The 27,293-nt window shown below is 42.0% G+C and overlaps 6 protein-coding genes across 23 annotated transcripts in view; all 6 read left to right on the top strand.

Moving 5' to 3' along the window:
• Positions 1 to 27,293, top strand: part of LOC104930405 (protocadherin gamma-C5) — a 260,504-nt gene that overhangs the window by 132,025 nt on the left and 101,186 nt on the right. The gene's annotated exons all lie outside the window — the stretch shown is intronic.
• On the top strand, positions 1,380 to 23,776 carry LOC104938857 (protocadherin beta-16-like). Its single transcript, XM_019274123.2, has 2 exons — positions 1,380 to 3,212; positions 23,000 to 23,776. Exons 1-2 carry the CDS (start codon positions 1,569 to 1,571, stop codon positions 23,774 to 23,776), a joined length of 2,421 nt encoding a protein of 806 aa, XP_019129668.2. The 5' UTR covers positions 1,380 to 1,568.
• On the top strand, positions 10,699 to 14,566 carry LOC113745688 (protocadherin beta-16-like). The gene has a single exon (XM_027278350.1). The coding sequence runs from the start codon at positions 11,682 to 11,684 to the stop codon at positions 14,169 to 14,171; it is 2,490 nt and encodes an 829-aa protein (XP_027134151.1). The 5' UTR covers positions 10,699 to 11,681; the 3' UTR covers positions 14,172 to 14,566.
• On the top strand, positions 14,622 to 17,299 carry LOC109141950 (protocadherin gamma-A5-like). Its single transcript, XM_027278657.1, has 2 exons — positions 14,622 to 17,196; positions 17,249 to 17,299. The coding sequence occupies exons 1-2, from the start codon at positions 14,785 to 14,787 to the stop codon at positions 17,297 to 17,299; spliced, it is 2,463 nt and encodes an 820-aa protein (XP_027134458.1). The 5' UTR covers positions 14,622 to 14,784.
• Positions 17,728 to 20,522, top strand: LOC109141951 (protocadherin gamma-A1-like). Its single transcript, XM_019274128.2, has 2 exons — positions 17,728 to 20,350; positions 20,452 to 20,522. The coding sequence occupies exons 1-2, from the start codon at positions 17,915 to 17,917 to the stop codon at positions 20,509 to 20,511; spliced, it is 2,496 nt and encodes an 831-aa protein (XP_019129673.2). The 5' UTR covers positions 17,728 to 17,914; the 3' UTR covers positions 20,512 to 20,522.
• Positions 24,178 to 27,057, top strand: LOC104938855 (protocadherin gamma-A2-like). Its single transcript, XM_019274130.2, has one exon. The coding sequence runs from the start codon at positions 24,635 to 24,637 to the stop codon at positions 27,035 to 27,037; it is 2,403 nt and encodes an 800-aa protein (XP_019129675.2). The 5' UTR covers positions 24,178 to 24,634; the 3' UTR covers positions 27,038 to 27,057.

Below are 27,293 nucleotides of genomic sequence, written 5' to 3'. Positions count from 1 at the left end.
TGCTTTAGTTATATTAAGAGTGACCTGTTGTGCTCCATAGCTTCATTTTCAGCACCATGGACAGCATTTCTCTCTGCAGTGTACTTGCTTCTGTATTCACTCTCATAACTTGTTTCCAACAAAATTATTTACCTAATGGCATATCCATGTACGATACATGTCCACAGTATTGGCTTTGGTATTCGGCAGTGGTTCCTTACAGCAAATGTCCATGTCATACTCTGTGTAAACTTGCATGCAGGTTAGTTGATTTTGAAAGCTTTTATTTCTCTTCCCCTCTAGTTAATTGTGTTGGTACTTCTTGAACATTGTGATCATGGTATTTTACTTGAATATTAATCAGTCAATTTCTGGACACTTGTGCTTGTCTCTACATATTTGTTTTTTATGGAGTTTTATTACAAAAACATAGAATATGATATGTTTTCATTTAAAAAACATTTTTTTCATTACAAAAAACATTTAGCACTTTTTCACTCAGTTCAGGACCATGTTCTGTCTACCTTTTTTCACTGCCTTTTTAATCTCAAAGGTATTTTATAACTTTGCAGGCACACAATATTGTATTGTCCATAGAGCATATGATTTTTTTTTTCTCTTTACTTTTAAATGTACTTTTATGTTTCTTTGGCATTTGTTTGCTTCATGTTATGGAGCAACAATGTGGATGGTTGGCTTGTACACATGTACATCTAGCTGCAATGGACTGACTTGAGAACACTTTGCAGCCAGTGATTCATTGTTACTCAGTTGACTTATGTTCATTTTCTTGTTTGTAGGAGCATTAAAACTCACTGTACTTTTTTCATATTTAGTTGTTATGTCATCTGCTTTTCTGTGCAGCATTTACCAAGAGCTTTATATTTTAGGCTGACTGGTCATTGATAAATTATTGAGTGATACATTTAAAGAATGATCTTGATCATTTTGATTTCTGAGGGTTTTAAATTATACACTTGTGAGGATAGGCTATGGACAGAATTGGTTGCACGAGCTTTTGTTTGTGTGTGTGTGTGTGTGTGTGTGTGTGTGTGTGTCATGGAAACATGATTTTACTTGTTTACTTAATTAACAAAAGCCTAGTTGTTATTTTTCTGTCATTCTTTCTTCATTTTATGCAGTTAATCTTCCAGTCCCTGTTACATTTTCCTGAACAAAAGTAAAAATATATATTTTTTTCATATCAATATTCATTGTTAAATAGACAAAAACCTGAATGTAAGCACACTATATCGGAAACATTGATCATTCTCCATCTTACACAGTATTCTGTAGTTCAGCATGATGGACTCTTAGGGCCGCTGTTGGCCAGTCTGTGTTAGTTAAGATGAAGAAATCAGCAGTACCTCCCCCATCATTTCAGACAGACAACGAGAGAAAGACTCACGGAACAGTACAGAATAGGAAAATCCGAGCTCTCATCGGTCAGTTGGACGGATAATATCATTTCACTTTTGTAATTTTTGATCTAACTGGTGATTATATACTACAAGAGGACATAAAAAGGATTATCTCTAAGGAAAATACTCGTTTTTACAGGAATATAACGCGGTTCATTTTACAGGAACATGACGGACAGAACAATGAGATGGCAAGTGCTGCTGTTTATCTCGGTTCTCTCGTTTAGTTCAGTGATTGGGCAGGTCAGCTACTCCATCCCAGAGGAAATGCCGAAAGGCTCTTTCGTGGGTGATGTTGCGCAAGATTTGGGTTTGGATGTGAAACGATTAAAATCAGGAAAGGCTCGTATTTATACGGGAGACAGTGCAGAGTACATCGAGTTGAATAAAGAGAGAGGAGTCCTCCTCGTCAAAGACAGAATAGATAGAGAGACGATCTGCGCACAAACGGCGCCCTGCGCTTTGCATTTCCAGGTTATTTTAGAGAATCCAATGGAGTTTTATAGCATCACCGTCGAGGTTACAGACATTAATGACAACGCCCCGATTTTTAAAAGAGGTGAAATGAAATTCACAATAAGTGAGTCAATTGTTACAGGGACGGTGTTCTTGTTGCAACAAGCAGTAGATCTGGATGTCGGCGTGAATAACCTTCAGAGTTATTTGTTAAAACCAACCGATAACTTTGCTTTGAGGCTGCAAAATCAAGCGGATGGAAGCAAGATGGTGGAAATGGTTTTACAAAAACCTTTAGATCGGGAAAAGGAAGATCGTTTGTCTCTTGTGCTGACTGCAGTAGACGGCGGTGAGCCACAGCTCTCGGGGACCGTTCAGATACACATCACTGTGCTAGATAGCAATGATAATGCTCCAGTTTTTACGCAGAAAATGTACAAGTCCACCATAAGAGAAAACTCGCCTTCAGGTACGCAAGTAGTAATTGTTAGTGCTTCTGACTTAGATGAAGGTTCGAATGGCAAAATATCTTATGCTATACTAAACCTACTCGACAATATTTCGGAGTTATTTGGGATAAACCGAGAGACCGGCGAGGTTACACTAATCGGCAACGCTGACTTTGAAAAAAAGCGCCAATATCAAATACACGTCCAAGCCAGTGATGAAGGAGGATTAACTGACTCATGTAAAATTATGATTGAAATAACTGACACAAATGACAATATACCTGCAATAAATGTTATGTCAAAGTCCAGTGCAATAAAAGAAGACATTCAGCCGGGCACTGTTGTGACGATGATAAATATTCAAGATCCAGACTCGGGTAAAAATGGAAAAGTTCAGTGTTATATTAACGAGAACATTCCATTCACAATTTCGTCAACGTCCAGTAATTTCTTTAGTTTAACAACATACAGTGAATTAGACAGAGAGATCGCGTCTCAATATAATATCACAGTGACCTGCTCTGATGAGGGAGTGCCCTCCCTCTCCAGCAGCGTCACTCTCACCTTACAGATCTCTGATGTGAATGACAACGCGCCTGTCTTTGAGAGGAGCTCATATGAGGCCTACATTGTAGAAAACAACACACCAGGTCTCTCTATATTCACAGTGAAAGCCAGAGACGCTGACTGGAACCAGAATGCGCGTGTTTCTTACATACTGGAGGACTCCTCTGTTAACGGAGTGCCAGTCTCCTCATATGTGTCCGTTAGTGCTGATAGTGGAGTCATCCATGCAGTGCGCTCTTTTGACTACGAGCAGATCAAAGATTTCCACTTCCGAGTTAAAGCACAAGATGGAGGCTCTCCTCCACTCAGTAGTAATGTGACTGTGAAAATACTGATCCAGGACCAGAACGATAACCCTCCTCAAGTTCTGTACCCAGTCCAGACTGGCGGCTCTCTGGTGGATGAAATGGTGCCTCGTTCAGCAGATGTGGGCTATCTGGTCACTAAAGTGGTGGCTGTTGATGTGGACTCTGGACAGAATGCCTGGCTCTCCTATAAACTGCAGAAAGCCACAGACAGGGCGCTGTTTGAAGTGGGCTTACAGAATGGAGAAATAAGAACTATCCGCCAAGTCACTGATAAAGATGCTGTGAAACAAAGACTGACTGTTATAGTGGAGGACAACGGGCAGCCCTCTCGATCAGCTACAGTCATTGTTAACGTGGCGGTGGCGGACAGCTTCCCTGAAGTGCTGTCGGAGTTCACTGACTTTACGCACGACAAGGAGTACAATGACAACCTGACTTTTTACTTAGTGCTGGCTTTGGCTGTAGTTTCCTTCCTCTTCATCACGTGTTTAGTGGTTATTATATCAGTGAAAATCTACAGATGGAGACAGTCTCGCATCCTGTATCACTCCAACCTCCCTGTGATTCCATATTATCCACCACGTTACTCAGACACTTTGGGGACAGGGACTCTCCCACACGTGTACAACTACGAGGTGTGCAGGACGACTGACTCCAGAAAAAGTGACTGTAAGTTCGGCTTAGCTGGCAGTCAGAACGTGCTGATAATGGACCCCACTTCTACAGGCACGATGCAGCGGATACAGAGTGAGAAGAGCATCCTGGATGAACCAGACTCTCCGCTAGAGGTTAGTTCATTTTTATCACCTGGTACAAAGATACAACCCGTGATATGCTACCCCAAATCCTGCAATTTCCTCCCTGTTGAGTGTTTATTGTATACATCCGTACAACAGTCCGGTTGTTTAAAAGTTAAAATACTCCAGTAGAAACCATGGGATCAAATCTTTCAACGAAATTAGAGTGCATAACATGGTGATTGCTGCTGTATTGTTTGTTGATTCTGTATTAAACAACTGATGACTTATAACGTTTGCATCTTACAGTAAATATAAACGTATGGCCGAGTTCAATTTGGTACACCTTCATTCTGTCTCCAGTTCTCCCTTCACTGCATACTTTATACTGCTTGTTTCAGGACCACAGACAGCGACATTTCTATTCTTAATGCATTGCAGCCACCTATTGCCACTTGGATGTGATGAGATATTTCTAATAGCAAATCATTGAATATCATGTCATTGCAGTTTCTGTAGTATTTCCTGCTGTTTTTTCAGTTCTCGAATTGAATACGACTCCTCAACATGAAGCAAATGGCAAATGTAGTAATAGAATACAACTGAACAATAGCTTTGTATAGTAACGGGCGATAACTGTATGGCTTTTAAATCCCAGTGAAAAAATTTCAGCTTTTGGACTCTAAGTGACGCTGTTGGCCAGCGAAACGATTTCAGTGTTAACAGTCTTTCTGTTCCCCTCCCTCTCGACCGTACTTGAGCATGACTGCGGAGATCATGTCTTTCGTAGAGGGATAGGGAGTGAATGGGCGATTTTTTTCTCTGTGGAATATACGAGGTTGTATCTAAAAGCATATTCAAGTTGGACTACACGTTCCTGTTTGTTTTCTTCAAGTGACGACGAATTATTATCAAGGTCGATTGTTGCTGATATGGCGAATCGAGGCCAGCCCTACCCTACAAGCGTAAGATGGCGATTTTCTTTTATATTACGAAATCAAGTAGGGTTTCTCATTCTGCTTGCATTTATGGGTGATCGAGTGGCTGGACAGATCCGATACTCTATTCCAGAAGAGATGAAAAGGGGCTCCATCATTGGCAACATAGCACAAGACCTCGGTCTGGATCTGAAAAGGCTGCGCTCTGGCCGTGCTCGTATTGTGAGTGGAGAAGACATCCAGTACACAGAGCTGAAGACAGACAAAGGGATTCTAGTCGTGAATGAGAGAATAGACCGAGAGCAGCTTTGTGGGGACGTGACACCGTGCAGCCTCAGCTTCGAAATAATTTTGGAAAATCCAATCGAACTCCATCGTGTCACTGTTGAAATTTTAGATATAAACGACAACACCCCTTTCTTTCCAAATAAAGACATCCAGTTTGAGATGAGCGAATCTGCGACAATTGGAGCAAAATTTCCTGTTGAAAGCGCAGTTGATCCTGACGTTGGACTAAACGCATTACAAAATTACATTCTATCACCAAATAATTATTTCATTCTCAAACAACATGCAAATCCAGACGGCAGTAAACACGCTGAACTGGTGTTACAGAAGCCATTAGACAGAGAAGAACACCCCAGTCTCTTTCTAAAATTAATAGCTATCGACGGTGGAAACCCACAGAGGTCTGGCACGGTGGATATAAATGTATCTGTTTTAGATGTAAACGATAATGCACCAGTATTCAACCAGTCAGTTTACAGGGCCGCCGTTGTCGAAAATTCACCTAGAGGAACTTATATCACAACAGTAAACGCGACTGATTCAGACATCGGCAGTAACGGGGAAATAATATTCAGTTTTTCGAAAATAAAAGGCAGTACGGTAGATATGTTCAGTATCGATGAAAACACAGGTGTCATAAAAGTTGCTGGACTTATAGACTTTGAAAAGGAGAAAAAATATGAACTCAGATTAGAGGCAAGGGATAGAGGAGGTTTGACTGGGACCAGTAAAGTTGTAATTGATGTTAGTGACGTCAATGACAATGCTCCAGTCATTAATATCATGTCATTTTCTAATACTATATCAGAAGATGCCCCTCTCGGCACAACAATAGCTGTTATCAATGTGAAAGATGCTGATTCAGAGAAAAACGGACAGATAAAATGCACAATAGACAACATGCTTCCGTTTAAAATCCAATCCTCATTAACTAATTACTATAATTTGGTGGCAGATCAGCATTTTGATCGAGAGACGTCTTCTGAGTATGCCATAACAATAATAGCGACTGACTCAGGGTCCCCTCCTCTTTCTAGTTCTGTCACATTGGAGCTTCGAGTCTCTGACGTAAACGATAACGCCCCATTGTTTGACAAGATCACGTATTCTGCCTACGTCACGGAGAACAATTCCCCTGGAATGCCCATCACCACGGTGAGCGCGCGAGACTCTGACTGGAATCAAAATGCGAGAATCTCTTATTTCCTCGAGGACACACAGATCAGCGGTAATCCGGTTTCTACCTATGTGTCCATAAACTCTGAAACTGGGGTTTTACATGCGGTACGTTCGTTTGATTATGAGCAAATTAAACAGCTTCAGCTAGTGGTCAAAGCACAGGATGGAGGCTCTCCTCCACTCAGTAGTAACGTGACTGTGAAAATACTGATCCAGGACCAGAATGACAACCCTCCTCAGGTTCTGTACCCAGTCCAGACTGGTGGCTCTCTGGTGGATGAAATGGTGCCTCGTTCAGCAGATGTGGGCTATCTGGTCACTAAAGTGGTGGCTGTTGATGTGGACTCTGGACAGAATGCCTGGCTCTCCTATAAACTGCAGAAAGCCACAGACAGGGCGCTGTTTGAAGTGGGCTTACAGAATGGAGAAATAAGAACTATCCGCCAAGTCACTGATAAAGATGCTGTGAAACAAAGACTGACTGTTATAGTGGAGGACAACGGGCAGCCCTCTCGTTCAGCTACAGTCATTGTTAACGTGGCGGTGGCGGACAGCTTCCCTGAAGTGCTGTCGGAGTTCACTGACTTTACACACGACAAGGAGTACAATGACAACCTGACTTTTTACTTAGTGCTGGCTTTGGCTGTAGTTTCCTTCCTCTTCATCACGTGTTTAGTGGTTATTATATCAGTGAAAATCTACAGATGGAGACAGTCTCGCATCCTGTATCACTCCAACCTCCCTGTGATTCCATATTATCCACCACGTTACTCAGACACTTTGGGGACAGGGACTCTCCCACACGTGTACAACTACGAGGTGTGCAGGACGACTGACTCCAGAAAGAGTGACGTGAAATATATGCAACCGATGAGTCAAAGTTTAGTAAGTGTGGATGGAGTTGGAGCTGACGCACCACAGCTGGAACAGCAACTGTCGGGCAACTGTTCCCAAATGTCAACTTTGGTGAGTGATAAATTAAATATTGAGTTATTTGCTCGTTATATATATATATTCTGTAAGTGGTAAGGCACTGTAGTGTCTGTCTATGGTGGCACTGTCCATGGTGCTGGAATCGCCAATTGATTCATTTTGATGTAACTTTCAGTGCTGTCCAAGCTTTTGATGTTTTTATAAAATTTTATCAAGATTTTCACTGTCAACTTTTAAATTAATAGTATCTGTCTCAGCAAAACTTGGTCATATCTCAATATAAAAACAATGAAATATGTCGACACTTTACAAGAAAAATAATAGTAATAGTATTAGTAGTAGTATAGTATAATAGTATACAAGTATCATGCAGATCAATACACCAGGCCACGGAAAAAAACGCTTCTCCCTTCGGTTTCTTTTGACCATACCTAATTTTTCAGTATTTATTAGGTACCCTTTGTTATTTTTAATATTCACGTTTGCTTATTTCATTAATTTATTCTGTTCATTATTTATGTCCCTCCATACTTCATTAGTTCATGTAAAAGAACGATTTCACTGTGATCTTATACTTAAGATGCTTCTGTTTAACAGGACCTGGTCAGTGTACATTAAGCTTAATTTATACTGCTCCTTTGAAAAGCTGTAATCAATTAGTATACCAATAAAACTTAACATGAGGCTGTGCCCACCACATACATTACCGTAGATGGGCTCTGAGCGCCGCTGTTGATACATGACTGACTAACAGTCCAAATCAGCAGTGCAGCGATCCACCCCTTTATTTCATTTCAGTATTTCACTGCCTGGAAGGAAGACGCTTCTAAACGTCAACATTTGAAGTCTAGCGTTTCCAGTGGAATTTCTCGACTGAAATACGATTGCCTTTTCAATTGTTGTATGCAATTGGATCGACTTTGCGTTGAAAGTGATTACTACGTCCTTACTTTTGGATTTATGATGGATTGTATGAGGATAACCGCTTGCAGAGGCCGATGGCAAGCAGTGTTTGTCATTCTTTGTCTCTTCATGCTGAGCTCAGTGGCTGGACAGGCTCGGTATTCCGTACCCGAGGAGCAGGCAGAAGGCTCTTTTGTCGGAAACATTGCTCGAGATTTAGGATTGGATGTAGCGAGGCTCATATCAGGTAAAGCTCGTATTATCACAAAAGGAAGCCGGCAGTATGTTGATTTAAACCGAGACAAAGGCACGCTTGTTATTAAAGAGCAAATCGACCGAGAAGAACTGTGTGGAAAGACGACGCCCTGTAGCTTCAGTTTCGAGGTCATTTTAGAAAATCCAATCCAGCTTTATCGGGTAACAGTGGAGGTAATTGACATAAACGATAACAGCCCATCGTTCCCAAAAGATGAAATTAATTTGAAAATTGTCGAAAGCGTTGCACCGGGGACTCGCTTCTCTTTGGTGAGTGCTGATGATCCTGATGTTGGTATTAATGATATCCAGAAATATACACTGAAACCCGCAAATCATTTCAAACTGGAAGTACAGAGCCAGCCAGATGGAGGAAAATCCATCGAAATGGTTTTACAGAACCCGTTAGACCGAGAGAAAGAGGAGACTCACACACTCGTGCTGCTTGCTTCAGATGGAGGGGAGCCACATAGATCGGGGACAGTGCGTATTCATGTCACTGTGCTAGATGCTAACGATAATGCACCAGTGTGTAGGCAGGCTGTTTATAAAGCAGATGTGAAGGAGAATTCTCGTGAAGGAACATTGGTAACAACTGTTAGTGCAAATGACGCAGACAAAGGAATCAATGGTGAAGTAACTTATTCCATTCCGTATGTCGCCAGAGAAGCGAAGCAGCTTTTTGATGTAAATGTTAAAACTGGAGAGATTAAAGTTGCAGGTAAACTAGATTTTGAAAAATCTAAAGCTCATCAGTTAAATGTTCAGGCTAGTGACCACGGTGGATATACAGATACGTGCAAAGTTGTCATTCAGATAATTGACGAGAATGACAACGTCCCTACAATACAGCTGATGTCATTTTCTAACTCGATATCCGAGGATTCTCCCCCTGGTACAACTATAGCTGTTGTTAATGTTGATGACGAAGACTCTGATGGTAATGGTGTTGTCAAGTGCTCCATTAACTCTGACGTACCTTTCAAAATTGAGTCTTCATTAACAGGATATTATACTATAGTGACAGACAACTTCTTAGATAGAGAAAGTATTCCTGAGTATAATATCACCATAACCGTCTCTGACCAAGGCTCTCCGCCTTTGTCTAGCAGTAAGAACATCACTGTAAAAGTGTCTGACGTCAATGACAGCCCACCTGAATTTGATCAATCAGAATATAGTAAGACTGTTCCAGAGAACAACTCTCCTGGATACTCAGTTTTTACTCTCAGTGCTCGTGATGCAGATTGGGGCCAAAACGCTCGGGTTTCTTACTTTCTGCAGGAGAAAGAGATAAATGGGGTAACTGTGTCTTCGTTAGTGTCAGTGAATTCAGAAAATGGGGTGATTCATGCAGTGAGGTCGTTTGATTATGAGCAAATTAAGTGGTTTGAATTTAACGTAACTGCCCGTGATGCTGGATCCCCTCCTCTGAGTTCGGTGGCTACAGTTAAAATAATAGTCCAGGACCAGAAGAAACCCTCCTCAGGTTCTGTACCCAGTCCAGACGGTGGCTCTCTGGTGGATGAAATGGTGCCTCGTTCAGCAGATGTGGCCTATCTGGTCACTAAAGTGTGGCTGTGATGTGGACTCTGGACAGAATGCCGGGCTCTCCATAAACTGCAGAAAGCCACAGACAGGGCGCTGTTTGAAGTGGGCTTACAGAATGAGAAATAAGAACTATCCGCCAAGTAACTGATAAAGATGCTGTGAAACAAAGACTGACTGTTATAGTGGAGGACAACGGGCAGCCCCTCGTTCAGCTACAGTCATGTGTAACGTGGCGGTGGCGGACAGCTTCCCTGAAGTGCTGTCGGAGTTCACTGACTTTACACACGACAAGGAGTACAATGACAACCTGACTTTTTTACTTGTGCTGGCTTTGGCTGTAGTTCCTCCTCTTCATCACGTGTTTAGTGGTTATTATATCAGTGAAAATCTACAGATGGAGACAGTCTCGCATCCTGTATCACTCCAACCTCCCTGTGATTCCATATTATCCACCACGTTACTCAGACACTTTGGGGACAGGGACTCTCCCACACGTGTAACAACTACGAGGTGTGCAGGACGACTGACTCCAAAAGAGTGACGTGAATATATGCAACCGATGAGTCAAAGTTTAGTAAGTGTGGATGGAGTTGGAGCTGACACACCACAACTGGAACAGCAACTGTCGGGCAACTGTTCTCAAATGTCAACTTTGGTGAGTGATTAATTAAATACGTTGTTCTTTGCTCGTTATCTATGTGTGGTGTGTCTTGTGTATATATATTTGATTGTCTTTAGTGCTAAGGCACTTTATTGCCTGACCATGGTAGCACTGTCCACGGTGCTGAAATCGTCAACTGATTTATTTTGATGTAACTTTCAGCGCAGTCCAAGTTTTTGATATTATTATCAAATTGCCTAATCAAATGCCAGAACAGGACGATTAAACACAGAATCGTAATATCCAACAAGTCGTTTTTGAGGCAGAAGTACGTATTCGTATGAAGATCGGGCTCAACAGTTACAGTTGAACTGGAAGTAATCTTTATTACTTCCACTATTTTACAAGTTGTTGTTCCTGGATTCACGAATTTTGACTCACAACGATTGAATTAATATTATCTGTCTCAGCAAAACTAAATCATATTTCAATATAAAAACATGAAATATGTCGACACTTTACAGGGGAAAAAAATAATAAAAGTATCATGCAGATCAATACAACAGCCCCTGGAAAAAAAAACAAAAAAAAAAAACAACTTCTCCCTGGGGTTTACCTTAACCATACCTAATTTTTTTTTCAGTATTTAAAAGATAGTACCTTTTATTATTTTTAATATTCACGTTTGCTTATTTCATTTTTTTATTCTATTTGTCATTATTTATGTTTCCCCATATTTCATAAGATGGTGTGAAAGAACGTGATTTCGCTGTGATCCTAAACTTAAGATGCGTCTGGTGAACAGGACACGGTCAGTGTACAATATAGGCTTCATTTATACTGCTCCTTTGTAAAGCTGTAATTAATTCGTATATGTGAATAAAACCTATCAATGGGTTTGTGCCCCCCATGTACACTACCATGGATGGGCTCTGAGCGCCGCTGTTGATACATGACTGACTAACATTTCAAATCAGCAGTGCAGCGATCCACCCCTTTATTTCATTTCAGTGTTTCACTGCCTGGAAGGAAGACGCTTCTAAACGTCAACATTTAAAGTCTAGCGTTTCCAGTGGAATTTCTCGGCTGAAATAACATTGTCTTTTCAATTTTTGTATGCAATTGCATCGGGTTTGCATTGAAAGTGATTACTACGTCTGCAGTTTTGGATTTATGATGGATTGTATGAGGATAACCGCTCGCAGAGGCCGATGGCAAGCAGTGTTTGTCATTCTTTGTCTCTTCATGCTGAGCTCAGTGGCTGGACAGGCTCGGTATTCCGTACCGGAGGAGCAGGCAGAAGGCTCTTTTGTCGGAAACATTGCTCGAGATTTAGGATTGGATGTAGCGAGGCTCATATCAGGTAAAGCTCGTATTATTACAAAAGGAAGCCGACAGTATGTTGATTTAAACCGAGACAAAGGCACGCTTGTTATTAAAGAGCAAATCGACCGAGAAGAACTGTGTGGAAAGACGACGCCCTGTAGCTTCAGTTTCGAGGTCATTTTAGAAAATCCAATCCAGCTTTATCGGGTAACAGTGGAGGTAATAGACATAAACGATAACAGCCCATCGTTCCCAAAAGATGAAATTAATTTGAAAATTGTCGAAAGTGTTGCATCAGGAACTCGTTTCTCACTCGAGAGTGCTGATGATCCTGATGTTGGTATTAATCATATTCAAAAATATACTCTGAAACCCGCAAATCATTTCAAATTGGAAGTACAGAGCCAGCCAGATGGAGGAAAATTTATCGAAATGGTTTTACAGAACCCGTTAGACCGAGAGAAAGAGGAAACTCACACACTCGTGCTGCTTGCTTCAGATGGAGGGGAGCCACATAGATCGGGGACAGTGCGTATTCATGTCACTGTGCTAGATGCTAACGATAATGCACCAGTGTGTAGGCAGGCTGTTTACAAAGCAGATGTCAAGGAGAATTCTCGTGAAGGAACATTGGTAACCACTGTTAGTGCAAATGACGCAGACAAAGGAATCAATGGTGAAGTAAGTTATTCTATATCTCATGTCGCCAGAGAAGCGAAGCAGATTTTTGATGTAAATGTTAAAACTGGAGAGATTAAAGTTGCAGGTAAAATAGACTATGAAAAATCTAAAATGTATCAGTTAAATGTTCAGGCTAGTGACCACGGTGGATATACAGATACGTGCAAAGTTGTCATTCAGATAATTGACGAGAATGACAACGTCCCTACAATACAGCTGATGTCATTTTCTAACTCGATATCCGAGGATTCTCCCCCTGGTACAACTATAGCTGTTGTTAATGTTGATGACGAAGACTCTGATGGTAACGGTGTTGTCAAGTGCTCCATTAACTCTGACGTACCTTTCAAAATTGAGTCTTCATTAACAGGATATTATACTATAGTGACAGACAACTTCTTAGATAGAGAAAGTATTCCTGAGTATAATATCACCATAACCGTCTCTGACCAAGGCTCTCCGCTTTTGTCTAGCAGTAAGAACATCACTGTAAAAGTGTCTGACGTCAATGACAGCCCACCTGAATTTGATCAATCAGAATATAGTAGGACTGTTCCAGAGAACAACTCTCCTGGATACTCAGTTTTTACTCTCAGTGCTCGTGATGCAGATTGGGGCCAAAACGCTCGGGTTTCTTACTTTCTGCAGGAGAAAGAGATAAATGGGGTAACTGTGTCTTCGTTAGTGTCAGTGAATTCAGAAAATGGGGTGATTCATGCAGTGAGGTCGTTTGATTATGAGCAAATTAAGTGGCTTGAATTTAACGTAACTGCCCGTGATGCTGGATCCCCTCCTCTGAGTTCGGTGGCTACAGTTAAAATAATAGTCCAGGACCAGAACGACAACCCTCCTCAGGTTCTGTATCCAGTCCAGACTGGTGGCTCTCTGGTGGATGAAATGGTGCCTCGTTCAGCAGATGTGGGCTATCTGGTCACTAAAGTGGTGGCTGTTGATGTGGACTCTGGACAGAATGCCTGGCTCTCCTATAAACTGCAGAAAGCCACAGACAGGGCGCTGTTTGAAGTGGGCTTACAGAATGGAGAAATAAGAACTATCCGCCAAGTCACTGATAAAGATGCTGTGAAACAAAGACTGACTGTTATAGTGGAGGACAACGGGCAGCCCTCTCGTTCAGCTACAGTCATTGTTAACGTGGCGGTGGCGGACAGCTTCCCTGAAGTGCTGTCGGAGTTCACTGACTTTACGCACGACAAGGAGTACAATGACAACCTGACTTTTTACTTAGTGCTGGCTTTGGCTGTAGTTTCCTTCCTCTTCATCACGTGTTTAGTGGTTATTATATCAGTGAAAATCTACAGATGGAGACAGTCTCGCATCCTGTATCACTCCAACCTCCCTGTGATTCCATATTATCCACCACGTTACTCAGACACTTTGGGGACAGGGACTCTCCCACACGTGTACAACTACGAGGTGTGCAGGACGACTGACTCCAGAAAGAGTGACTGTAAGTTCGGCAGAGCTGGTAGTCAGAACGTGCTGATAATGGACCCCAGTTCTACAGGGACGATGCAGCGGATACAGAGTGAGAAGAGCATCCTGGATGAACCAGACTCTCCTATAGAGGTGGGTTTTTGATCATCCTTCATAAACTGTCATTGCATTAATTTTAAGGTACTAGATTACACACGTGACCTGGTTATATGCAGTGTTTCACCTCCTTCTTATGGGACATTTTTAGTACCACCAGTGATTGACAGCTCCTCTCAGAATTGAGACAATAACTGCTGAACGTCCGCAAAAAAGATGCACACAATAAAATATATACTCTGAGGCTGTTATGTGTTCCTAAGCTGTAAAGTTGTAAAGCAAATATAATAGTACTAGAATCATCTGTACTGCATTTTGCTCTACTGCTTGCTCTATTTTTGCTACTTGTAAGTTAAATCTTGTTCATCTTACTTCAGTTTTCTCCCCTCCCCTTTATTTTGTGGCGTCACTTGTTATTTTCAGATCGGACTCTAAGGGCCGCTGTTGATCTTTAAAGCACATGCAAACCGTTTGAAATGCAGCTACACCTCTTGTATTTCTCTTAGTCTTCCACGGAGAGCAGAACATTCGGTGTTCATTTTCATTCGAGATTTTGAGGCCAATGTATTCGTTGTTGCACTGTGGATCATAAACACAATAACAGAAGGACGTCTTTTTGAATCATACTTTTCTGTGGAGTTGGGTGGATTGCTTCGGGAATATGTCTTTTATCAACAGCAAACCCACGATTAAATGGCAAGTACGGGCCTTCATCCTTGTTTTTCTCATTGACGCGGCAGTCTGTCAGATCCGTTACTCTGTCCCAGAGGAGATGAGAAAGGGCTCCTTTGTGGGAAATGTGGCTGAAGATTTAGGTATCGATGCTAAAAGACTGAAATCAGGCGGTGCCCGAATTGTTAGCGGTGATAACAGCGAGTATATCAGGCTGGATGCAGACAAAGGGATTCTTGTGGTGGGGGAAAGGATAGACAGAGAGCAGCTGTGCGGGCAGACATCGCCCTGTAGTTTGAATTTCGAAATGATTATGATGAATCCAATGCAACTACACAGTGTCGTAGTTGAAGTGTTGGATGTTAATGATAATGCGCCCGTGTTTCACGAGAAAGAAGTGCACGTAGAAATAGTAGAATCCGCTCTTCCAGGAACAGAAATATTACAGGAGAGTGCCACTGACCTTGATGTTGGCATCAACGCTTTACACGGATATACGTTACACCCAACAACACATTTTAATATTAAAGTCTTGTCCAGCCCAAATGGTCATAAATATGCACAGTTGTATCTTTCTAATGCCTTAGACCGCGAGAAAGAAGAAAAGCTGCTTCTCACGCTAACTGCTGTGGACGGCGGCGAACCACAGAGATCAGGGACACTGAAAATACATGTAACTGTACGAGACACAAATGACAATGCTCCGGTTTTCACGCAATCAAATTTCAAGGCGTCTGTTAAAGAAAATGTTCCTAAAGGAACCTTAGTGTTGAGCTTGAGCGCGACAGATGCAGATGAAGGGATGTATGGCCGTGTTACATACCACTTTAATCGTATGTCTAGTAATGTCGCTGAACTGTTTCATCTGGATGAAAACAGTGGCGATTTAACTGTGAACGGTGTGATTGATTATGAAGAGAATAAAATATATGAAATAGGTGTGCAGGCAAAGGATCAAGGCGGACAGAGCACATCAACAAAAGTAATAATTGAGGTGACGGATGTTAACGACAATGCACCTGTAATAACACTAACCTCGTTTTCTAACGCCATCGCTGAGGATTCTCCTAGTGGTACTACTGTGGCTATCATAAACGTTAAAGATTTAGATTCAGGTAAAAATGGCAAAGTAGACTGCTCAGTTAAGGGCAATATCCCGTTTGCAATCCACTCATCTCTAAAGAATTATTATACCCTGGTGACGAATGGTGGCCTAGACAGGGAACGCAATCCTGATTATGATATTACTTTCACAGCTGTGGATGAAGGCAGCCCACCACTATCGACTAACAAGACAATAACACTTCGAGTATCGGATGTCAATGATAATGCCCCTGTATTTGAACAGGGTTACTATGAAGCTAATATCATGGAGAATAACTCCCCAGGTTTATCTGTGTTTTCTGTGAAAGCACACGACTCTGACTCGGGGCAGAACGCACGTGTATCTTACCTGCTTATTGATACACAGGTAAATGGTAACCCCATATCCACTTACATATCTGTTAACGCAGAAAGTGGAACTATACAGGCACTACGATCATTTGACTATGAGCAAATTAAAACTCTAAATATTTTTGTAAAAGGACAGGATGGGGGCTCCCCGCCTTTAAGCAGCAATACCACAATTAAATTAAATATTCAAGATCAGAACGACAACCCTCCTCAGGTTCTGTATCCAGTCCAGACTGGTGGCTCTCTAGTGGATGAAATGGTGCCTCGTTCAGCAGATGTGGGCTATCTGGTCACTAAAGTGGTGGCTGTTGATGTGGACTCTGGACAGAATGCCTGGCTCTCCTTTAAACTGCAAAAAGCCACAGACAGGGCGCTGTTTGAAGTGGGCTTACAGAATGGAGAAATAAGAACTATCCGCCAAGTCACTGATAAAGATGCTGTGAAACAAAGACTGACTGTTATAGTGGAGGACAACGGGCAGCCCTCTCGTTCAGCTACAGTCATTGTTAACGTGGCGGTGGCGGACAGCTTCCCTGAAGTGCTGTCGGAGTTCACTGACTTTACACACGACAAGGAGTACAATGAGAACCTGACTTTTTACTTAGTGCTGGCTTTGGCTGTAGTTTCCTTCCTCTTCATCACGTGTTTAGTGGTTATTATATCAGTGAAAATCTACAGATGGAGACAGTCTCGCATCCTGTATCACTCCAACCTCCCTGTGATTCCATATTATCCACCACGTTACTCAGACACTTTGGGGACAGGGACTCTCCCACACGTGTACAACTACGAGGTGTGCAGGACGACTGACTCCAGAAAGAGTGACTGTAAGTTCGGCAGAGCTGGTAGTCAGAACGTGCTGATAATGGACCCCAGTTCTACAGGGACGATGCAGCGGATACAGAGTGAGAAGAGCATCCTGGATGAACCAGACTCTCCTCTAGAGGTGAGGTCTTTAACATTAATATTCACTTATAATGACATTTGTGCTTTTTCAGAGGTCTCACTTAACAGTGGGTGCCCTTTGGGCTGGCATGTGTAGCCCATGAGGCGTTTTCAGAACCACAGCTCATGGACAGCTCCACACTGAGTGTAGGTTAAATTTCCTTGGAGAAATGCTGCCTAATTCTCGGTGGGGCCGGTGCCTTCTTGTGTATTAACGTGTCATTATTGGTTGTCATCGTTTATCAGAATTGTTATATATTAATGCTTTGTATCCTGTTCAGTGCTGTTTCAAATGCAAGTCCAGGTAGACTAAAGCCAAAACTTAAAAATATCTAATACAAACTTGTCATAAAACAGTACGTGGTTCAGTTTTTTTTTTTGCTTTATATTAATGCAAATTGACACTGGCTCCTCTCCACCACAGTGCTTGGCAAATTCCTTTTTATTTTATGCCTGTGTTCATGATATTCAAGCTTTGGACAGTAAGGGACGCTGTTGGTCAGCGAAACAAGGTTGATCGTTTATTTAGAGGAGGCAGAGCCCTCATTTTTCCATTTAGTGAGAGGAGAAACACACTGTGGGCTTCATTGACAACAGGACTGCGGTCACAATTTCATTCGGAGCGAGGACGTTATAATCAAAGGATTACTTGAGGAAACTGCCTTTTCTCTGTGGATTGTATACAGCAGGCTGTTGGTATCACCTCTTTTTATTTTGCCATGGCGTTTGAAAAATCTCCTGCTTCATGCGGAAAATGGCGTTTGTGTGGCAGACCAGTATGGCCACTTCTGCTGTTCCTTTGGTGTCTCAGTCACAGCGTATCTGGTCAAATCAGATATACAATTCCGGAAGAGCTGAAAAGGGGGTCTCTTATTGGTAACGTGGCTCAAGATCTTGGTTTGGATGTGCAAAGGCTTCGTTCTGGCCGTGCCCGTATCGTGACTAGACAGAGCATCCAGTACACCGAGCTGAAAACAGACAAAGGCATTTTAGTTGTGAACGAGAGAATAGACCGAGAGCAGCTTTGCGGAGACGTTACACCGTGCAGCTTCAGCTTTGAGGTAATTTTAGAAAACCCTATGGAATTACACCGTGTAACAGTGGAAATTACTGACATTAATGACAATTCTCCGACATTCAGAAAGGATGGAAATCAATTTGAAATAAGCGAATCCACCACACTTGGATCACGCTTTTTGTTACCGAGCGCCGAAGATGCAGATGTAGGCATTAATGGTCTCCAGAAATACATACTAACTACGGATGGTGTTTTTGGTTTGAAGCAACACTCAAATCCAGATGGCCGAAAATATGTCGAGATGATCTTACAAAAACCATTAGACAGAGAAACCGAACCAAGAATATCATTAAAGCTCATCGCTGTTGACGGTGGAACTCCACCCAGATCTGGTACAGTAAATATAGATATTACAGTGCTCGATGCTAATGATAATCCTCCCGTTTTTAATCAGACCCTCTACAGGGCGTCTGTGTCGGAGAATGCATTAAAAGGCACATACATTACGACAGTGAATGCGAGTGATGCGGACAGTGGATCAAATGGTCTTGTCACATATAGATTTTCAAACATGAAAGAGCAGCTGGTTGATATATTTCATTTAGACGAAATAACCGGAGTAATAACTCTTATAGGACAAGTGGATTATGAAAAAGACAAGAAATATGAAATTATGATTGAGGCTATGGATCAAGGAGGTCTGACAGATTCAAGTAAGGTATTGATTGAGATTGTTGACGTCAACGATAATGCTCCTGTCATAAATGTGATGTCATTCTCCAGCCCCGTGCCGGAGGATTCTCCCTCGGGTACCACGGTGGCAATAATTAATGTAATTGACGTAGACTCAGAGCAAAATGGCCAGATTATTTGTACATCAGACAGTAGCCTCCCGTTTAAAATAAAATCAACGTTAACCAATTACTATGCATTACTAACAGACGCGGCTTTTGACAGAGAAGTTGTACCGGAATATAACATAACTGTAAGAGCAACCGATTCGGGATCACCGTCCTTATCAAGCACAACAATATTGCGTCTGAGAATCTCTGATGTGAATGACAATGCTCCAATATTTGATAAAAGTAGCTACGTTTCTCACGTTACAGAAAACAATTCTCCTGGAATATCCATATTTTCCGTGAAAGCACGCGACAGTGACTGGAATCAAAACGCTAGAATTTCATATTTTCTCGAGGAAACACAGATTAATGGTAGTCCAACTTCTTCTTACGTCTCTATAAACAGTGAAACTGGAACTATCCATGCAGTGCGTTCGTTTGACTATGAACAAATTAAACGACTTCAGCTCATAGTAAAGGCGCAGGATGGAGGCTCTCCTCCACTCAGTAGTAATGTGACTGTGAAATTAATGATCCAGGACCAGAACGACAACCCTCCTCAGGTTCTGTACCCAGTCCAGACTGGTGGCTCTCTGGTGGATGAAATGGTGCCTCGTTCAGCAGATGTGGGCTATCTGGTCACTAAAGTGGTGGCTGTTGATGTGGACTCTGGACAGAATGCCTGGCTCTCCTATAAACTGCAGAAAGCCACAGACAGGGCGCTGTTTGAAGTGGGCTTACAGAATGGAGAAATAAGAACTATCCGCCAAGTCACTGATAAAGATGCTGTGAAACAAAGACTGACTGTTATAGTGGAGGACAACGGGCAGCCATCTCGTTCAGCTACAGTCATTGTTAACGTGGCGGTGGCGGACAGCTTCCCTGAAGTGCTGTCGGAGTTTACTGACTTTACGCACGACAAGGAGTACAATGACAACCTGACTTTTTACTTAGTGCTGGCTTTGGCTGTAGTTTCCTTCCTCTTTATCACGTGTTTAGTGGTTATTATATCAGTGAAAATCTACAGATGGAGACAGTCTCGCATCCTGTATCACTCCAACCTCCCTGTGATTCCATATTATCCACCACGTTACTCAGACACTTTGGGGACAGGGACTCTCCCACACGTGTACAACTACGAGGTGTGCAGGACGACTGACTCCAGAAAGAGTGACTGTAAGTTCGGCAGAGCTGGTAGTCAGAACGTGCTGATAATGGACCCCAGTTCTACAGGCACGATGCAGCGGATACAGAGTGAGAAGAGCATCCTGGATGAACCAGACTCTCCTCTAGAGGTCAGTTTCATAATCTAGCTTCGTCTCTATGTAGTTATTTTTCCTGCTGTGTTGTAGTTACATTGACAGTGAACTTTTTTGCTTCGTATCTTAATTTTCAGCACCATGGACAGCGTCTCACTGTGCACCATTTGCTTCCGTGTTCACATTCAGAGCTTTAAAAAGATATTAACTAAATTATCAAAGAGTGATATACTGTACTGCGTTATTTTACAGATACATCACTGTTACATTGTGTACTGGAATGAACTGACAATTCCCTTTTGTTTGCAACATTATAAATATATACTAATACTGACAAAACTGATCAAATACTGATCCATACTGCCCCTTTTCTGACTTGCGTGTGTGTTCACTATAATTTACTCATTTTCTTGTATATGTACTATTCCTCTTTAAAATCTCAACTCACTCTTTCGTCACTATGGGCATATTTTAAATTTGAAACCTATTCTTCTATTCAGCACTACACTGTTGGACCGTTTAACACAATGAGACTGATCTGGCAATGCTGCTCTAAATTGCTGGTGTGATATGTGTAATTGTGTACTACATTGGTTCAGATATTCCACAGTAATATTTTATTATTACAATTGATGTTTAGTACTCCTGTCAGTTATCAAAGTAGTTTGCATAGAAATTTACCTTTTATATAACTTAATTCCACCAGTTGTCCCGGTTATTTCCTCCATTTGGACTCTAAGGGACGCTGTTGATCAGTAAAACAGAGTCTAGTGTTGTTAAGGCTGTGACAGAGGAGAGAGAGAGGGGGAAAGAGGAGAGGGAGAAACGCCGTCTTCATACAAGGAGGCGTTCGGCGGAAATACACTCCTCTCTCTGCAGTTGTTTGTTTGGCAATATTAAAATAGCTTTGCTCGACAGTAATACAGCACTATTGAAGTGAAATCTAGTGTGTGTCTACGTGTGTGGCCGTGGGACCTAATTTGCGCTTACATTTGGAATTTGATTCCTTACGACATGGGGATACGCCAGCATCGATGCGGAAAATGGCTGATGTGTTGGACACTTAGATGGCAACTGTTCATTTTCGCCATCATGATTTCCACCATCAACGGACAAATCCGTTATTCAGTACCTGAGGAGATGAAGAAGGGCTCTCTTATCGGTAATGTAGCACAAGACCTTGGTTTGGATCTCAATAGGCTCCGATCTGGTCGGGCCCGTATCGTGACCGGAGAAAACAATCAGTACACTGAGCTGAAAACGGACAAAGGGATTCTAGTCGTGAATGAGAGAATAGACCGGGAAGAGCTTTGTGGAGATGTAACACCGTGCAGCTTCAGCTTCGAAATTATTTTAGAAAATCCAATAGAACTGCACAGGGTGACAGTAGAAATATTAGACGTCAATGACCATGCGCCAAGTTTCAAAAATAATGTAATTCATTTAGAGATTAGTGAGTCTGCAACAATAGGATCGCATTTCGATTTAGAAAGCGCATATGACCCCGATGCTGGGATTCACACTTTGCAAAAATATGTGTTGTCCCCGAATGATAATTTCGTTCTGAAGCAACACTCCAACGCCGATGGAGTCAGTTTTGCGGTAATGATTTTACAGAAGCCTTTAGACAGAGAGTCTCAACCACACATCTCTTTAAAACTGATTGCAGTAGACGGAGGAACTCCGGCACGATCTGGTACAGTAAATGTAGAGGTTACTGTACTCGATGTCAATGATAATCCTCCTGTATTTAATCAGACATTGTACACTGCTACCGTGACAGAAAATGCGCCTCTAGGCACCTATATAACCACTGTGAATGCTTCAGATGCCGACAGTGGATCTAACGGGTTTGTCACATATACGTTTTCTAATGTAAAGGGAAACTCTGGTGAAAAATTTCAGATTGACAGTTTATCTGGCAAAATAACCGTTACTGATAATATTGATTTCGAAAAGGACAAAAAATATGAAATAAGAGTTATTGCCAAAGACCAAGGTGGCCTAAGTGACGCAACCAAAGTTGTCATCGAGGTCACTGACATAAATGATAATGCTCCAGTTATAAATATGATGTCCTTCTCCAACCTGATTTCAGAGGATGTCCCTCCGGGAACAACTATAGCTGTTTTTAATGTTAAAGATGCTGACTCTGAAAGAAACGGACAGATAAAATGCTTAATAGATTCTAGTCTTCCTTTTAAAATCCAATCTTCTTTGACTAATTATTACAATTTGCTTTCAGATGTACCCTTTGATCGTGAAACAAAAGCAGAATACAACATAACCATAACTGCAACCGATTCAGGGTCACCTCCACTCTCTACTAAGACAACTTTACATCTAAGAATTTCTGATGTAAACGATAATGCTCCGCTCTTTACTAAACCGACTTATTCTGCATATATAATTGAAAATAATGTTCCTGGCATGTCAATATTTACGGTTAGTGCGCGAGATTCAGACTGGAATCAAAACGCAAGGATCTCATACTTTCTAGAGGACGCGCAGGTCAGTGGCAGCCCAGTTTCTTCCTATGTGTCCATTAACTCTGAAAGTGGAGTTCTACATGCAGTACGCTCATTCGATTATGAACAAATCAAACAGCTTGTATTCAGTGTCAAAGCGCAAGATGGAGGCTCTCCTCCACTCAGTAGTAATGTGACTGTGAAAGTGATGGTTCAGGACCAGAACGACAACCCTCCTCAGGTTCTGTACCCAGTCCAGACTGGTGGCTCTCTGGTGGATGAAATGGTGCCTCGTTCAGCAGATGTGGGCTATCTGGTCACTAAAGTGGTGGCTGTTGATGTGGACTCTGGACAGAATGCCTGGCTCTCCTATAAACTGCAGAAAGCCACAGACAGGGCGCTGTTTGAAGTGGGCTTACAGAATGGAGAAATAAGAACTATCCGCCAAGTCACTGATAAAGATGCTGTGAAACAAAGACTGACTGTTATAGTGGAGGACAACGGGCAGCCCTCTCGTTCAGCTACAGTCATTGTTAACGTGGCGGTGGCGGACAGCTTCCCTGAAGTGCTGTCGGAGTTCACTGACTTTACACACGACAAGGAGTACAATGACAACCTGACTTTTTACTTAGTGCTGGCTTTGGCTGTAGTTTCCTTCCTCTTCATCACGTGTTTAGTGGTTATTATATCAGTGAAAATCTACAGATGGAGACAGTCTCGCATCCTGTATCACTCCAACCTCCCTGTGATTCCATATTATCCACCACGTTACTCAGACACTTTGGGGACAGGGACTCTCCCACACGTGTACAACTACGAGGTGTGCAGGACGACTGACTCCAGAAAGAGTGACTGTAAGTTCGGCAGAGCTGGTAGTCAGAACGTGCTGATAATGGACCCCAGTTCTACAGGGACGATGCAGCGGATACAGAGTGAGAAGAGCATCCTGGATGAACCAGACTCTCCTCTAGAGGTTGGCTTTGTCTTTTTATGAAGTTTTATGAATATGCAATTCCACGTGATTTCTTAATATGAACTATTTGATGTCTACCCAAGTAATTTGACTTGATTACTGTAATGCTTTACCTTATTAATGCTGATTATTTCATCATTAATAATAATTATATGATCATTTTACTAACAAGTGACATTTTGAAAACATTTCCTTACTTAAAGTTACATTTTAAATAAGACGTTGGCATCAGCATCATATATACAACTAAAGTGTTATAGATATTTGAAAATAAACAACTTGTACCACATTTAACATGAATAGTTTATAGCAGTCTGTTTTATTGCCGAATTTGGCAGAATCAGGTATTATGTACTTGTCTTTTATCTCCATTATTGTCCTTCTTATGATTTCGTATGTTATTGTATGAATAATTTCGCAGTTCGTCTAAATTTAGGTCACAGACATAGGTTTACACTTGGAGAGTATGGGCTGTCTTGGTTTTGTCCTTCTTGTTAATGCCTATCAGCACCATGGATAGCGCAACATTCAGAACACTTCGTTGTGCTTTGCTTATAGCATTTTTGAACACATATAGTGAATCAATCGGGCAATGTGTAGTTCAGTCTATCCAACTCACAGGGACGCTGTTGACCAGTCTGCTGATATTTCAGAGCTCATTGCAGCTGTACCTCCCCCATCAGCTTGAAATGTTACGGAGGAAGAGGGAAAGAAAGAATTAAAAGGCACGTTTTGGAAGAGGGAGATGCTTGAACACGGAGATACCAAGGGAATTTTCAACATTCATTGGAGTTTGGATTCTTGATTACTTTTCTGACATTTGTATCTGAAATCCTTTTACTGGATAACGGATTTGATATATTTTTTGTGGACTGGAGAATGGCGAACAGAACAATGACACGGCGAGTACTGTTGTTCATGTCGGTTGTTTCTCTCAGCTCGGTTTTGGGGCAGGTCAGTTACTCTATTCCTGAAGAAATGGCGAAAGGATCTTTGGTCGGTAACATAGCTCAGGACTTAGGTTTAGATGTTAAACGACTGAAATCAGGGAAAGCTCGCATATTTACCGGAGAAGATACAGAATACATCGAGCTGAATAAAGAAAGGGGGGTTCTTATAATCAAAGAGCGGATAGACAGAGAATCGCTCTGTGGACAGACGACGCCCTGTGCTCTTGATTTTCAAATAATATTGGAGAATCCTATGCAATTTTACAGCATAACTGTCGAGATAACTGACATAAATGATAACTCTCCCGGTTTTAAAAACAAGGAAATGAAATTTGACATTAGTGAGACAGCACAAATTGGATCGAAATATGTTTTAGAAAAAGCGGTTGATGACGATGTGGGTATTAATGGTCTCCAGGGCTATTCACTGAGTTCAAGTGACGAATTCACTTTAAACCCTTACAGAATTGGCAGCAGTAGGCATGTCGAGATGGTTTTAAAGAAGCATCTTGACCGAGAGAAAGAGGACCGGTTGTCTTTAGTATTGACTGCTTTAGATGGCGGAGACCCGCAGCTGTCTGGAACCATACTAATTCTGATAACTGTATTGGACGCTAACGACAATGCACCTGTTTGTACTCAGACAGAGTATAAGACTAATGTGAAGGAAGATTCGTTGAAAGGAGCTGTTCTAACCACTGTGAGCGCATCTGATGCAGATGAAGGCCCGCATGGGCGCATACACTACTCGATTTCTAATGCTCCAAGGGGGGCATTAGAATTATTCGATATAGATGAAGAGAACGGGATATTTACGTTAGTGGGAAAACTTGATTATGAGAAATTTCGGCATTATGAAATAGATGTTCGAGCATCAGATGAAGGTGGTAACTCAGACGTGTGTAAAGTTATAATCCAGGTGTTGGACACAAACGATAACCCACCAGCGATCAATATTATGTCGACGTCATCAAGTATATCTGAGGATGTTAAACCAGGCACGGTGCTGACAATGATGAACGTTCAGGATCCAGATTCAGATGAAAATGGCAAAGTCCACTGTGTATTAGATACAAATGTTCATTTTACAATCACATCAACATCAAATAATTTCTTTACTTTAGTTACAGAAGGTGAATTAGACAGAGAGGTAGCATCTCAGTATAACATCACAGTGACCTGCTCTGATGAGGGAGTGCCCTCCCTCTCCAGCAGCGTCACTCTCACCTTACAGATCTCTGACGTGAATGACAACGCGCCTGTCTTTGAGAGGAGCTCATATGAGGCCTACATTGTAGAAAACAACACACCAGGTCTCTCTATATTCACAGTGAAAGCCAGAGACGCTGACTGGAACCAGAATGCGCGTGTTTCTTACATACTGGAGGACTCCTCTGTTAACGGAGTGCCAGTCTCCTCATATGTCTCCGTTAGTGCTGATAGTGGAGTCATCCATGCAGTGCGCTCTTTTGACTACGAGCAGATCAAAGATTTCCAATTCCGAGTCAAAGCTCAGGATGGAGGCTCTCCTCCACTCAGTAGTAATGTGACTGTGAAAATACTGATTCAGGACCAGAACGACAACCCTCCTCAGGTTCTGTATCCAGTCCAGACTGGTGGCTCTCTGGTGGATGAAATGGTGCCTCGTTCAGCAGATGTGGGCTATCTGGTCACTAAAGTGGTGGCTGTTGATGTGGACTCTGGACAGAATGCCTGGCTCTCCTATAAACTGCAGAAAGCCACAGACAGGGCGCTGTTTGAAGTGGGCTTACAGAATGGAGAAATAAGAACTATCCGCCAAGTCACTGATAAAGATGCTGTGAAACAAAGACTGACTGTTATAGTGGAGGACAACGGGCAGCCCTCTCGTTCAGCTACAGTCATTGTTAACGTGGCGGTGGCGGACAGCTTCCCTGAAGTGCTGTCGGAGTTCACTGACTTTACACACGACAAGGAGTACAATGACAACCTGACTTTTTACTTAGTGCTGGCTTTGGCTGTAGTTTCCTTCCTCTTCATCACGTGTTTAGTGGTTATTATATCAGTGAAAATCTACAGATGGAGACAGTCTCGCATCCTGTATCACTCCAACCTCCCTGTGATTCCATATTATCCACCACGTTACTCAGACACTTTGGGGACAGGGACTCTCCCACACGTGTACAACTACGAGGTGTGCAGGACGACTGACTCCAGAAAGAGTGACTGTAAGTTCGGCAGAGCTGGTAGTCAGAACGTGCTGATAATGGACCCCAGTTCTACAGGGACGATGCAGCGGATACAGAGTGAGAAGAGCATCCTGGATGAACCAGACTCTCCTCTAGAGGTATGAGCGGAAATATGTTTACTGTTGTTGTTGATTTGTTTCAGGATTGGTCATTTAATTGTCTTCCCTATTGGACAATGTACAGTGGTTTTCCCCTGCACATAATTTCTTTTTCTTTTTTTTTCTTTTTTTCCATTTTGTTAATAAAATAGTTTAACGTTCTTATATATTTTGCAAGAACAAATGACAGACATAATCTCCGAATCTTTCGTCTATATATATTACCAGGTTTACAGATAACCTTATTTAAATCCATTTCAGT

Source organism: Larimichthys crocea, chromosome I (genome assembly GCF_000972845.2).
Source record: "Larimichthys crocea isolate SSNF chromosome I, L_crocea_2.0, whole genome shotgun sequence".
NCBI classification, from domain to species: Eukaryota; Metazoa; Chordata; class Actinopteri; family Sciaenidae; genus Larimichthys; species Larimichthys crocea.
The sequence above is the reverse complement of the archived record's forward strand: the minus strand, read 5'-3'. Positions and strand labels throughout refer to the sequence as shown.